Below are 16,017 nucleotides of genomic sequence, written 5' to 3' on the forward strand. Positions count from 1 at the left end.
ACGTTGCGTTTTGTGGAATTAGGCCCACGACACCTCCAGGAGGAGCAGTGAGCAATTAGCACACACACCCTATGAGTAGTGAGCACACACACACACATCTGGAGCAGTGAACACATACATACACTAGGAGCAGTGAGCAATTAGCACACACACCCTATGAGTAGTGAGCACACACACACACATCTGGAGCAGTGAACACATACATACACTAGGAGCAGTGAGCAATTAGCACACACACCCTATGAGTAGTGAGCACACACACACACATCTGGAGCAGTGAACACATACATACACTAGGAGCAGTGAGCAATTAGCACACACACCCTATGAGTAGTGTACACACACACATCTGGAGCAGTGGGCAGCCACTTCAGCTGCAGCATCTGGGGAGCAGTTGAGGGTTGGGTGCCTTACTCAGGGACACTTCAGCCATGGATGTTGTGGGAGGGTAATCGCTGGTCATTTATTCCCACCGTCCTCCTTTTTCTCTGCCAGTTCAAGGGATCAAATCGGTGACCTAACAGTCACAAGGTCGCGTCTCTTACCTTTAGGCCACGGCTGCTAGCCCCCACGGTTAGATGACGGGAAGCATGAAATAAAGTAAAATGTTAATGTTTTATGTTTGAGATGTTACCGAATTCAACTCAGTCGATGAATAAATACATTACAAATTAATGGAAAACAGATTAATCAAGGCAACATGGGTGCTGACGAGGCAGAATGAAGCACCCTTATCAACTACCCTTGCATCAACTATCAACTATGCACTGGAGCCAGTTGGGATTGATTATGGCTGTACTAGTAGGAATGCACCAACACATGGAAATGAGTATCTGGGGAGTTGGATGTTGGCTTGACGTCATGTCTGTTGAACTGAATGCTGGGAGGGGTCGAGATGGGGTGTGTTGGGGGGTGTTTTTCTTGTCAGTTATACTTTGTAATCTGCAATGGATTATGCATGCACAAATCTTTGATTTTGATCTCGCTCTCAATAGCACTAATTTTTTTGATATTTTCAGAGGAATTAATCTCAGTAATGGAGATGCATGCTATAAAAGTGTTAGTTTATATGACGTGTTTATAAAGACTTCTTCCTCTTCAGTTCAGTGTGTTACTGATTTCACTTTCAGAGGACCAGTAAATCGGTACAGTGGTGTGTGTGTGGAATAACTAGGGCATGCTGACACACCGCTCCACAAACTTCACTTCACACAAACCTTCAGCTATTGGGCACCAGGTTTAGATGAATGAACCCCATACATTTCTTAGTTGTTATTTATAGCATTGCCACAGACAGATGTTCTTAAGAGTTTTTCCTCATCAGTAGAGTCGGCTGGTGGGCTTTGAGTATCTCTCAGTATACAGCATCCTATGAAATGTACTAGAAGTCAGGGAGTTAGTTGGTAATTCATCTACTGTAGTCTAATAAAGAAGAAAATCAAGCTTTTTAACCTGGTTTACATGTCCATATGTTTTTTTTTTTATATATCATACATGATATACCATGAACAAAATAAGCAGTCAACACCATGGCTACATTTTCTGAGTATGTTCAAAACATTTCTCCATCTCCATCATTTCATTTTCATCATTTCAATCTAGCTTAACAGATTTTTGTCTAACATTAGCAACACATTATTAGCTGTTTGATAACGTAGCCCAGCTGAAGGCAGATATATAGAGGTGGGGTTAGTTTGCATATTCATAGATCCGCGAATACAAAATGAGGCAAAGGTCTAGAGCTATATCCAAGCCGTTTAAAACGCTATGAAGGTTTTTTTTTCTCCAACAACAAAAATTATAACTATGTCATTTTTATGAACAAAGATGGGATTTTAGGGTTAAGTCAATGCCAGGAGAGGGTCTATATGCTGAAACATGCCTATGAGCCCATATGACCATAAGCCTAAAACCAAATCCATAAAGTCCCTTGGAGAAACTCTGGACATATTTCTCCCAAATGTTGTATCACCGGAGCACTGACCAGCACATGTAAGACAACTGCATGACTTCTACAAGCCAATGTGAGAAATCATTTCAACCTTGGGAGGCTTTGACCACAAATACAAATTTCATGCCAAAACCCTCTGTTCACTGAAAGAACATACCTCAGCAGTTTTGCTACACTTGTCAGTGAGATTAAGTGGTGTGGAGAAACTCTGAGGTTGAGAAGAGCCAATACATCAGGTAGAGATGGTGAGTGTTAAACCTTTGTATTCTGTTGTCTTGAACTGAATGGGTTGGTGCCCTTTTGGTTGGAAGGGTCAGCAAGTTCTTCTTCTGACAACAGCAACACTGTACTGATCTTAGCCTCAGGGCCTCCCTTACATCACACCCCTGCCAGCCTTTACTATGCTGCTCAGGGCTATTTTTCTTGCAATCCCGCTTTTCTTTCTGTTGGACTGGTCCATGAAAAGACCACACTCATAGTCTTCTCAGTCACGACGGTTGTCATTTGCTGGTCATACTCAATGGACAGAAGTCCCACCCCTCGTCTATTCAACAATGAGAGACACTGGGTGTAAGCGTCTGTCATTTAAGACATGAAAAACACTGACAACTACTGAACACACTCGCTCTACTGTCCATAGCCGTTAGATAGCATCCATGTGTGCAAAAGCAGAGATGGTCCGACTACTATCTGCCAGTCACAGTATTCTTAAACTGGGAAATTGAAAGTAATGAATTAAATCAGTTGGCTTGACGCACTATTCAGGTACATTTATGGAGCTAAATCTCAGAGACTTTCATGATATCACCATTGAACCGACCTCCAATAACACCAATATCATTCAGTTGATCTTGAACAGAGGAAAATGCATGCTGATGTCATTTTCCCTTGCTTCCTATCATCAGCATGTAAACTAGAGCTTTGCACCCATGTAATTTGCAGCTCCTCCATATACTGGCAGTGTTGCTTTCGGAGGTACGGTGTAACAGCTCTTCACCCCATGAACCCTAAGATCTCTTCCCTCTTTGATTAGATATCAGATAGCATGGGGTTATGGGTAATGCTGTATAGTTCCATACCACTCCTTTTGGTCTAATGCTGCCTCCTGAGGTCCAAATGGTGATATGGCGGTGTGCAGGAGGCCGCACTGCAGGGGAGGGGTTCCTGTATGTAGGTCACAGGGCGTGCGGGGCTGGAGCAGGGGCAGGAGCAGACAGATGCAGGCAGTGAGTCACAGTCACTGTCACAGCCCTGGCTCTCTTCCTGCCATGCTTTATCCCTGTCTGGGGAAGAAGAAAGTGCAGAATCATTTCTTCCTGTGCGTGTGTGTGTTTGTGTGTCTGTCTGTGTGTGTGTGTGTGTGTGTCTGTGTGATTATTCCAGGCTATCTGTGAGGCAGGTGTGACGTCACTCTATCCAGGTATTGCGTGTCTGTCCAGATAATTTATAATAGCCAAGCACTACATTCAATTATTTCAATTGAAGATTTTCAGTGTTCAATTTCTTTAGAACATTATTTACCTCAACAGGAGCAAGAAGGTATTATCTTTCCTTTTCGGTTTTGCCAGGTGGGCTTGCTTGAATGGAAAGGATGCATTCTATCACACTACGCACTACCTAGAAATTCTTCCCACTGCCTTGGCATTTAGACTGGACTGTCTTTTCTAGGAGGGCTTGTAATATGCCTCCTACTAGAACCTCTAAATTATATTTTTGTCATGAATTATGTTTTGGCGATATACAGCCGCGGAAAAAATTAAGAGACCACTTCAAAATTATCAGTTTCTCTGGTTTTACTATTTATTGGTATGTGTTAAAGTAAAATGTACATTTCTGTTTTATTCTATAACCTACTGGCAACATTCCTACCAAATTTCAAATAAAAATATTGTCATTTAGATCATTTATTTGCAGAAAAATGACAATTGGTCAAAATAGCAAAAAAGATGCAGTGTCTTCAGATCTCGAATAATGCAAAGAAAACAAGCTCATATTCATTTTTAAACTACACAATACTAATGCTTTAACTTAGGAAGAGTTCAGAAATCAATATTTGGTGGAATAACCTTGATTTAAAATCACAACTTTCATGTGTCTTGGCATGCTCTCCACCAGTCTTTCACATTGCCGTCGGGTGACTTTATGCTACTCCTGGCGCAAGAATTCAAGCAGCTCGGCTTCTTTTCATGGCTTGTGACCATCCATCTTCCTCTTGATCACATTTCAGAGTTTTTTTAATGGGATTCAGGTCTCGAAATTGGGCTGGCAATGACAGGGTCCTGATCTGGTGGTACTCCATCCACACCTTTACTGGCCTGGCTGTGTGGCATGGAGCATTGCCCTGCTGGAAAAAACACTTCTCAGAGTTGGGGAACATTGTCAGAGCAAAAGGAAGCAAGTTTTTCTGCCGGGACAACGTTGTACTTTGCCTGGCTGAGGTTTGTAAAAGACCATAAGGATTGAACCAAAGCTGACTGGAGGTCCCTAAGTTCGTCTTCTCTGATGAGTCCAATTTCACAGTAGGTGCAAGACTCTGTGGCTTGTAGGCCTCTCCAGGTCTCAGTCTAACCATCAGACGACCATGTGTTGGGCAAAGCTGAAAATTGGACTCATCAAAGAAGACGAACTAGGAGACCCTCCAGTCGGCTTTGGTTCAATCCTTATGGTCTTTTACAAACCTCAGCCAGGCAAAGTACAACGTTGTCCCAGAAGAAAAACTTGCTTCCTTTTGCTCTGACAATGTTCCCCAACTCTGAGAAGTGTTTTTTCCAGCAGGGCAATGCTCCATGCCACACAGCCAGGCCAGTAAAGGTGTGGATGGAGTATCACCAGATCAGGACCCTGTCATTGCCAGCCCAATTTCGAGACCTGAATCCCATTAAAAAAACTCTGAAATGTGATCAAGAGGAAGATGGATGGTCACAAGCCATGAAAAGAAGCCGAGCTGCTTGAATTCTTGCGCCAGGAGTAGCATAAAGTCACCCGACGGTAATGTGAAAGATTGGTGGAGAGCATGCCAAGACACATGAAAGTTGTGATTTTAAATCAAGGTTATTCCACCAAATATTGATTTCTGAACTCTTCCTAAGTTAAAGCATTAGTATTGTGTAGTTTAAAAATGAATATGAGCTTGTTTTCTTTGCATTATTCGAGATCTGAAGACACTGCATCTTTTTTGCTATTTTGACCAATTGTCATTTTTCTGCAAATAAATGATCTAAATGACAATATTTTTATTTGAAATTTGGTAGGAATGTTGCCAGTAGGTTATAGAATAAAACAAAAATGTACATTTTACTTTAACACATACCAATAAATAGTAAAACCAGAGAAACTGATAATTTTGAAGTGGTCTCTTAATTTTTTCCGCGGCTGTATATTCATAGCCTTGATATGTTTGACAACATCTCTGTCCTTGTCTTTTTTCACAAAGTTACCCGTCTACTGAAACGAATGTGAGCAGCAGATGTAACACATTTGGTCATTATTTTTGATGGTGATGAAAATGTTGATGTTTGAAGTGTTTTTGCACTTCATTTATGAAGTTCCTTTTATGATAGTGTTCGTATTCCTAAGCACCTCGCTTGTACATTTATGGTTTCAGTTACTCTCTCTCTGTCGTAGTCCCATCCTTTAATTCACCAATTTCAATTAAATTAAGATTGATTCAGTTCAATTAAGCTGTATTACTATGGCCATGCCACTATACTGTATTACAAAAGTGCAGGTCATGAAAATACGTATAATGTACATCTATCAAAGTATGTCTTGTAAAGGAAACAAAAAGTAATCTAAGCAGACAAATATCAATAACAAAAGCCCAATACCATCATGTGAACACATGATGAAATTTAAATGTACTATCTCTCATTCTCTGTCTCCTGTCTTGTACAGTTCCTCTGTCTTTCCCACTCCTTCACTGTGTATTTCCTTATCCTCTTTTTAACTCTCTCCTTTTAATCTCTCTAACTATTACCCTCACAGTCCCCCTTACTCTAATTTTCCTCGCTCTTCAGGTGAACTTTGTGGTGTGTCAGCTGTGTGCCCTGCTCACAGCCTTCTGGTTCCGTCTCTACCTGCACCCGAGAAAGACCAGCCCCTTCGTCCGGCATGTGGTGGCCACTCTGCTGGGACTGTACTTCGCTCTTTTCTGCTTTGGCTGGTAAGCACTCGCGCGCACACACACACACACACACACACACACACACACACACACACACACACACACACACACACACACACACACACACACACACACACACACACACACACACACACACACACACACACACACATTCACAGCAATACACACACAGACAGACACACTCACACACACACACACACACACACACACACACACACACACATTCACAGCAATACACACACAGACAGACACACTCACACACACTCACACACACACACACACACACACACACACACACACACACACACACATCACACACATATACACACACACACACACACACACACACACACATACACACACACGAAGACACAAAGACACGGTCTCTCTTGTATACACACATTCCCAAAAATACATACATTTGCATATATACCCCCCCACACACACAGACACACACAGTTAGGGGAAACCACAGCCAGGAGGAGGCAAGCAGGTCGATAAGGCCCCTGATATTAATATGCAGTCCAGTAGTATCATTGTCTCTTGTGAACAATCCTGTTTTGGCTCTCTGTCATTTGAGCTGTTTGTAAACAACAACTGTCATGATTGATACAATCAACATGAGATAGTGGGACTGGGACTGTTGTGGAGGGCCGGACCAATAGGCTGAATTCAATTCAGCATGAAAAGTTTTTGCAGTATTAAAGGTGTGCTTAGACGACCAATATACATGGCACACACAAACACACAAGAGCAAGCTTGCAATGAAATAGTATAAGTATACAAATTAATAATAATATCATTTTTTATCGTTTAATGTTTGATTCCTAATTTACCATTGACCGCCGCGGGCCGGTCAGGGACAGCCAAGGGGCCACAAAGGGCCCTGGGGCTGCACTTTGCCCAGGTCTGGTTTAAACCATACAATGAGCACCGATTCGGGGTAAGACATGGCTGAACAGCTAGCTGGTGGGAACATTTTGTATATGCCTGTATCAAATGATATATCAAATATAAACATTTAAAAAAATTACATTTCTGATGTTGGCATTTTTCAAATTTCTCGCGCACAAATAGTTTTCATTTAGCAGCTAATATGTCATGCCCATCTCTTCCCGCGAACACCCACTTTCCCTTATACTCTCCTGGCAGCGGTAATCTGCGCTTTTACTCAAGTGCGCCGCCTTTGGAAATACGGTTTTATGTCTTTACCCTCAGACATTATGCCTGAAATGGGCGCAATCCTGTTAGTAAATGATGCCCTCAGTGTGCTTTTCATTATTACATGGTGAACTTAAAGCATTTTTACTAAATCTGGCATTTTCACAAGTAGTGGTGCAGTGTTATTGATGGACGTTCAGTAACAGCCTTCCAAGACTTTACAGTAGCCTGCAGTAAGTTGTTCTGGGTTTGAGGATATTTAGTACTGTTTAGGTGCATTACTCTAAAAAAAAAAAAAAAAACTAAACCTGCAGTTCCTGTAATGCCAGTTATATAATTAATAGCTGTACAAAGCTAAGCCTTCCTCTTTAAAAATAAAATCTATACATTAGTCCCACATTTTAATTCACAGTTCATACCCGGAAATAGCTCTCACCCAGAAAATGATGTACCCACCACCCCATAACATTTATGGCCCCAGGACACGCAGTTTGTTGCCAGAGCGAAGAGAGCTAGTCAGCAGTGCCGTCAGCTGCTCAAGAGTGGAATTAATGGCACGCCACGGCAACCGTCGAACAGGTCTGCGGAGTGTAACACAGCGTTTGTTTATGACAGCAGTGAGGACATGCCGATATTTATGAAGTGATAGATGCATTGCAGGGTGATCTGCTCGCTAGTCTTCTCAAGTTGGAATCAATGGAGCAACTGTACTCATAAGGCTTGGCTTGCTAATGGGTCCAGGTCTAAATTATGGCAATCGATTAATTAGCGATGGCAATCTTAAGTTTGCAGCTAATTGGATGTGGCCATTGCAGTGTGTGTGTTTGGGGAATGTATGTATTTACTGTAGTGTGATTGTAAATGTCTTTGTTAATTGCACGCATGCACGTTTATTTCGCAAACACACAGTTTTGTTCAGTTGGATACAGCAGTGCTCACCTCTCCAGCAGTCCATGGTCTACCAGTTAAAAGAGTGGAGACGGAGCTGCTGAACGTGTTCAATCACTCTGTCTTCGCTGTCATATCGCTCTGAGGAGAAGCCAGTACTTCCTCCTGGCTCCAATCCCAGACAGATAAGATCATAAACTGACCTAATGACAAATATCACCAGCCTCCCTCCCTAATCGCTGTTGACTGAGGGGCAGAAGAGGCCCTGATCCACTGACTGTCCACTCTCCAGACACCTCTACCTGTTTCTCTCCTGGACCGTGTTCAGCTGGAACAATGCCTGTGTTTATGCAAGGGGACTGGGAGACGAGTCTACCATTTCCTAAAGTGCATGAAAAAAATAAAAACACTGATAAAACATGTAGATAAAGCCGCTCTTGAGGACATTGTTTTGTTTCACTAGCACATATGTTAATGTTTGGAACTGACAATAATACACTTCCATCTGAGCTGCTAGCATTAGGCCCAGAATTTCCATGAAGAGAAAGAGTTGGCTGCTGTTCCTCACTCTTTATCAAGGGTCAGTTTCCTGACCAACACTGCTAAACTTATGTGATTGTGAGGAGGCTTCTGAGCAACATGTCTGCCCACAGGCAGGGTTTGTACCCTTCATGGATAATTATATCTACGCCCTCACATTTCCTTTTGTCAAGACTCCTGTGTCCTGTGTGTGGGTGTGTTTGTGCATACTTAAATATGGTCATCATTTAATTGGCATCTTGTGCGTATATGCGTGTGGGTGTGTGTATGTGCGTGTGTGGGTGCGTGCATACACATGTGCTTTTGCATATTTTGAATTTCATCCTTGGGTTGTTTGTGTCATGGTCCTCAAAGTGTTTCATGTGTGTCGTTCATTAGTTTGTCTGTGTGTGTGTGTGTGTTTGTGTGTGCTTGTGCGTATATGCGTGTGTGTGTGTGTGTGTGTGGGTGCGTGCATACACATGTGCTTTTGCATATTTTTAATTTCATCCTTGGGTTGTTTGTGTCATGGTCCTCAAAGTGTTTCATGTGTGTCGTTCATTAGTTTGTGTGTGTGTGTGTGTGTGTGTGTGTGTGTGTGTGTGTGTGTGTGTGTGTTTTGTGAACTCCCAGCGTTCGGAAGGACAAGAAAAGGCAATGCAGGTTCTTTATTAAGGATTAAACTTAGGAACTCAAACATAACTGAAAACAGGTAAACCCAATGGCTTCCACCAAGCATTACTGGCACCTTTCCCCTCTCGCAGTCCTGCTTCACTCTCACTCTAAACTATTCTAACAAATGAGCTGCTGCTCAGGTGCCAAACTAGTCTAACAATTTGCACCTGAGCTTGCAATCACTGTATGGCTCAGCCTCTATAGTCCCCAGAGCACCTCCCAAGGGTCCTACAGCCTGCCCAGTATAGGCCTGCTAAGACGTTTCACTAACTTTACACCTAGTGGAACCCCAAGAGCAGTTTGGGGTACCACAGTTTGTGTTTCTAAAAGGAACACTGATATCTGTCTCTCTTCCTGTTTGTCTGTCTATGTGTATGTCTTTCTGCCTTTCTATTTATTTTTATGTTTTGCTTCTTTCTACATCTCCAGGTATGCCTTGCACTTCTTGGTTCAGAGTGGGATCACCTATGGCATCATGATCCTCGCTGGAGTGGAGCGCATACACAAGTGAGCCTTGCAAAAGCAGAGCCAGTTCCTGCTTTCTGTTCACCACCAGTTATATCCATTCACAAATACATACTGAATTCTGAATCCTCTGGTGGAAATGTGATGTGGTGAAAAGTGAACTGTTGATGCAAATAGTTATTTTTAACAAGTTATAAGTGTGTGCTTACAGTTTTTCACTATTGTTAAAAAGTATAAAGCGAAAATTCGGCACAATCTGCACAACCTTCACGTCATGTATCAATCGCTCGCCCCAAGTGGGAAATACTTAAGATTCCCTTATCTACATTAGAGTCCGATTTTCCTTGTGAACACACTGATGTCAATTACACGTCACGTTGTTGTCAAAACAGTGTACACAAAGTTCTGTTGTTGCACACAATTTTCAAGTAAAATCTCAAAGTATCAACCTGCAAACCACAAATAGTCAAATCTCTAAACTTTCAGGTCTTTTGACCAATTTGCAGTGAGGACTGCACCATTAAAGTGTCTTGAGCCTCTGTTTTGTTGGATAAACTATTGAAGACTTTGAAAAGATCCACAACCAGAGAAGGAGAGGGGTAAGAGTGAGAGGAGGAAGAAGAGGAGGACAAGAAGGAGGAGGAGTAGGAGGTTGAAGAGTAGGAGGACAGAGAGAAGGAAGAGGAGGACAAGGAGGAGGAACAGAATGAGGACAAGGTGAAGAAGGAGGAGGATCAGGAGAAAGAAGAAGGAGAATGGTCATCTCTAATGAGATTTGGGCCGCTGTGGTAGACCATGTTTTCATGGTTTTTCATTAGAACCTTCAGGATGGAGAACAAGTACGAAATCTGTTTGCCTTGTGTACTGTAATACTGCATATCAATATAATATACGTAGTGTGCTCACAGTATTTGTATTTTGCAGGACTGAAAGAGAACCACACTGTGGAGGAAGAAAACACACTTTCAATATTTTTTGAAAGCAAAGTAGCATTTTCCAGGAGATATAAAGGGTTTTGCATTTTCAGTTAGTTGCTTTGCAATTTGTGTGTAGAGTTTTGAGAACGAGGCATGCATTCAAAAAATGTGTGTAAGCAATTGAGAAAAACTATAAGCATTTTGTATACAATTTTATGTCAATACAATCTGGTGGAACAGGAGACTAAAATTGTAAATATGGTTTGTGAGAACAACGGTATTGCTGTTTTATGTTTGACTATGAAAAATGTAGGCCTACACTGATACATTTTACAAAAGGAGAAAGGGCTCAATGAGTCATTGTCATTCATATGGTGTGTTTCGATGATTGTGTTTTCAATTTTGCACTTCTGTGTGCTGTAAATGCTTGGTAGTGTGCAGCTAATGCTTAGTTGTGTGTACTAAATGAATGTATGTGTGTGTGTTTTGAAAATATGGCTGTGTGTACCAAATGAAAACACGAGTTCCATTTTGTGAACAGTTAAGAGATTTGATAGCAAAGAGTCATCTTGCAAAGGGAGTGTCAGGTTTAGCATTTTGTGTGTGAGGTTTTCAATTTTCTGTGTGCAGTTTTGAGAAAGACGTTACTGTTTTGAAAAACGGGTTTTAGCAACAGTGAAAAACTGTAATAAGTTTCATTTAACAAGAGATTTGATAAAGACTTGGTTTTGATATCTGACTTTAAAAATGTGTTAAATTAAGAGTGAAACAGGTAGGGAGATAGACAGAGGGCAAAGTGTCGCACCAGTTAACCTGCTTTGGGAGTCAGAGTGCTCTTCTGTCTGAGCCAGGTGGTGTTACTCACTCAGAAGTGGAGCCTCTTTGTCTGTCTGTTGTCCAGAGGAGATAATCAGCCCAACTGTAATAAGAGAGTGAGAGAGAGTAGAGATGAATAAGAAAAAGGGAGAAGAATGGAGGTAGACAGGGTGAGAAAGTAACAGACAGAGATGCTGATGGAAGATGGAAACCAAAGCTGCAGTAATTATCATAGCATGGGGCAAGGAGGGTGATGCAGTATGGCCTCTCCCCTCTCGCCCTCCATGGATGCACCCTTGATGAGAAACACTAGAGGCCCCGCAGACCAGTTTTGAGGCCCCCAGGGGTTGTGTGAACAACTTCAGGCTGAAGTTTTGCTTTTTGGCATTACTTAAGGTACTTTGTCACTATTACAAGATTGGGTTACACTTTATTTGGATAGTCCGCCTACAGACACTTTACAGGTGGTTTGTTCAGCCTTTCTAATTGTTCGCTAAGCATCATCATCACCCAACCCCTTACCCTTACCTTATGGATAAATTGTAGGTTTTTTTCAACAGATAATTTGTTTATAGTTTAAGCATTGTACATAGTCTAAAGTAAATAAAGCAAAATATAGCAAATAAAGTGTGACCCAAGATTGCTCTCCCACAACTGCCACGGAGTTATTTGACCATTAACATTATTGCATATCAATGTCTTTTGTAAAATTCTGTGGACAGTTTTAGAAGTGTCAGGTGTGTTGGCATCCTAAGCATTGACAACTCAGTCCTCACTGAACACATGTGCAAACACACATACACACATACATGCATGCACATACACATATTCACAATCCCAATGATTCTCATGCAAAGTCAGTAGACTAAATCATGTCATAACTGGACAGACAAAACAGGGTTACTGGTTGTAACATCAAGACCCCGACTTCCTAACATTTGTAGAAACTAGGAAATCCATTGCAAACTACTACTACATCCTACGTTTTTAAGACTTAGACTAACACAAGCCTTGATGCCGATTCATACTCTATACTATGTGGCTCCTGTTCAAGCTTTCACCTGAATGCTGCAGTATCTTAGGCCATCTGATGAACTTAGAGGACAGAACAATGAGTGTATTTGAGTGTATATTTAAGCAATAAGGTTCGAGAGGCAGTACGGTATCGTCAATAATGTACTTGTTCGAGGGTGTTGTTAGGCAAACCCTCGAACAAGTACATTATTGACGATACCGTACTGATTCGAGTTCCTTATTGCTTTTATAACACGGTTGCCAGCGACTTTATAAATATTAAGTAAAATTAAATTATAAGCAGTAAGCTGCCTTTCAGCACCAAAAAGTTCTAGTCACCAAACATTGTGTATCGCATTCCCCACAACACGCCGCCATCTTGGTTCAGGTTTTTTTTTGAGTGCGCACTGATATGGAACGCTCAGGTAGATGAAAACAGGTCGTACAGTTACTATATCGCTGATTAAGGCACACCCCGGAACTCACTCTCAGAATGGTTGATTTCATCTACCCGTGTTATAAAAGAGGTATATTTCATGGTATGGCGTTTGCCGACACAGCTTTGCATTGAATTTAACATTTTCTAATTAAATGGTGGGAAAGAAATGAATTTGCCAGTGTGAGGGGCTACATGCTGTGCGTGTGACACAGGCACATACAATTAGCCAAAGTTAATAAAACAACTATGTCTCAAGATGCGTAGGGGCAAATTTGAGATAATTTGGGGTCCAAACAAGGACAATTAACGATCGGAATTGGTCCAGTAGCCTATTGAGTTAGAACGCTATAACTTCATCGACAAAACAGCTATACAACAACCCCCTGGGGCATGCAAAGTAAACCACTTTTTTCTGCCACAAACAGGCTCATATTGTCAAAGTTTCTGACTACATGGAAAGGATCCCAACAGACACAGACCTGTGTCTGTTTAACTCAATAACTGTAAAGAAACTGTAGAACATGACTGTCACAGAAACAGAAACTTGAACTACAGAAGGAACAGGAACTGCAGGAACAGTATTTTTTTTTACAGTAATTGACAACCTGGGCCTTATATCAGCAGCCCCACATTTTGATCAACAAAGGCCTACGGTTGTATATTTGCATGAAATTGACAAATGCTTTGCAATCTGGTCAAATAAATAAGTATGTGCTGTCATGCTGTAGTGGTGTAGAGATTTGTATTCTATAACCCACCGTTGGCATAGGTACCATTGAATGCGCTGTCCGCTCTCAGAAATTGACATCTGGAATTGAGTAAGGAAGAGGACAGAGATTAATATTAACCTAACAATCCCTTGTATTTCAGTTTTCTTTTTCTAAGAAGAGATGTTTTTTGATCACTGATCATTTTTTTGGAATAAGTTACGCCTAACAAGCATCAAATGAAAACGATCAATAAGATATTTTCCATATCAGAGGATTTTGTTTTAAATTTGTTGACAGGTGTAATTGTTAGGGATGTCTAAAGAAATGTGTAGGTCATTGATCGCTGCTTTGCAACATTAAGCCGTTTCCTGTTAAGTGTTTTTGAATGTCCAGCAGATCAGAATGAACTTTCGGTCTGAACAACCGCAGGGCCCTGATGTGCCTTTGTGAAGCCGACAAACTGATTACAATCCCATCTATATTACTTAAAGACATGAATATCTCCTAATGTCTTAGATCCAAAAAAAGAATAAAACTGAATGAAACTAAACAGCCGGAACATGTTTGATTCCATCGACCTCTCAAGTAGTTGAGGGCAGAGTAGTTTTTCTGAATTTCTGTTTTTCTGAATTTACAAGATAATATAGTTAGTTAATTCAGAAATACAGAGCAAAACATTTTTTTTTCAAGTGAATGCGTTACCCTTCCGTAGATTGCAACCTAGCCTTGTCACCGAGACTGATTTTAAAATTAGGTGTAAAAGCACAGCAGCGGAGGATGTAAGATGCAGTTTGGCTTCAAAGCACTACTTGTGTCTGGTCTTCCACGGGTGCAACTGGACCCATGTCTGGCTAGAGTTAGACCCGAGTGGGACCTTTGTTGAGGCTGCTGACTGATGTTAACCCAGTATGAAGTTTCTGCCTGACTGTGACTTTGGCTTGCAATTAGTGCTCACAGGGTCTTGAACAGTAAATTAGACTGTTCTGGGATCATTATGATGGGGACTGTAAATAACCCCCCCTCCCCTGTTAACCAAATTCAAATGTATTGTCAAATGAGTTTTTATTTCCTGTCCTCTTCAAAGGACATGTATCCATAGGCCTATCATAATGGTATTGTAGCATGATGGGTAGATACCGGAATGAAAATATATTCTAGCTTGTGAAATCAATTTCAGTATTTATGGCCTGTGAAGAGTTTTCCTGAATTAGGTCAAAATATTACTATCTCTGGAAGTAGATATAGAAATATATGGTGTTGTAGGAGACGTTTGGGATTAACCTAAAAACTTACTTGTGTTAGTGTATGTAGTACATCAGTGCCTTTTTCAGCTGAAAATGGAAATATAAGCACAAAATAAATACTTAAAATGCCAGGTAATTCAAAGAGACATGATGCTAGTTTGCTGGTAATTAGTGCTTTTCGAGGTACATCCAGGCTTTTCTATTTTGACTAATGTTGTAAATTGCTTTCATAAGTTTGTAAATCCCACTGGTTGCTTTTTCTTCATAGGGACACGCTCTCCATCTCTGTCTGTCTCTCACTCTCACTCAAGGTCAACATCTCCTGTCTGTTCTCTAATTTACAGTCACACCGCTGAAGTCAAGGAGAGTCATCCCACGCAGGGACAACAGAGCTCTGTAAACCAGTAGAATTATGCACAGGGTCAGCTAAATGTATGCAGACACCCAAAATATGAGAAACTAAGGGTTTATACCAAGACAGCATTAGACAGTTTCCATATGCGAGCCCAGACGTATGTGATTAAATACATGATTGGCAAAGTAAAACCATAGCGTGACTTCAGACGCAAATGTACAGACAAAGGTCACCACGTTATTAATATTGATGTGGTGACAATCCTTGAGGATGTGTTGATGGATTAAATACTGATTAAGTAGACTGGAAGTCAAATACACATCAGAAGATCTGAAGAAGCTAAATCTCCGGAGTTTCCTCACAAGACCCGACCAACAAATTATTCAGGAGCTCACGGCGGTTGACGTCAGCCACAAAATGCCTGAATTCAACAGTCGGTGTGTTCACTGCTGACTGCATGGAAGATTCAAAACCCAAATACCCACAACAGTTCCCGCAAGCTTCTATCCAAGCGTGTCAATTCAATCACTAACCTCATGAAGCGGTGTGGATGCTATAGCGAGGGATGAGTGTAAAGCCCAGTAATGGCTCTTAGTGTGGCCTATCACCATACACCTCTGGTCGTCCACTTTGAGGGCTCTGCATCTTGTGTATAGGGTTTACCCAGGGGTGGCAGCTTAGGCCCTAGTGAATGGGATATGTGACTTAGGCCCTAGTAA

General features: G+C 41.4%; 1 protein-coding gene across 3 annotated transcripts in view; it reads left to right on the top strand.

Moving 5' to 3' along the window:
- Positions 1–16,017, top strand: part of LOC308382994 (lysophospholipid acyltransferase 2-like) — a 52,725-nt gene that overhangs the window by 23,592 nt on the left and 13,116 nt on the right. The window contains exons 2-3 of one of the 3 annotated variants that reach the window (XM_080860554.1): positions 5,968–6,113; positions 9,768–9,845. In XM_080860554.1, the coding sequence (XP_080716680.1) occupies positions 5,968–6,113; positions 9,768–9,845 (224 nt within the window). The other 2 variants (XM_080860552.1, XM_080860553.1) reach the window with 2 other exon arrangements.

Source organism: Sprattus sprattus (genome assembly GCF_963457725.1).
Source record: "Sprattus sprattus genome assembly, chromosome: 2".
NCBI classification, from domain to species: domain Eukaryota; kingdom Metazoa; phylum Chordata; class Actinopteri; order Clupeiformes; family Clupeidae; genus Sprattus; species Sprattus sprattus.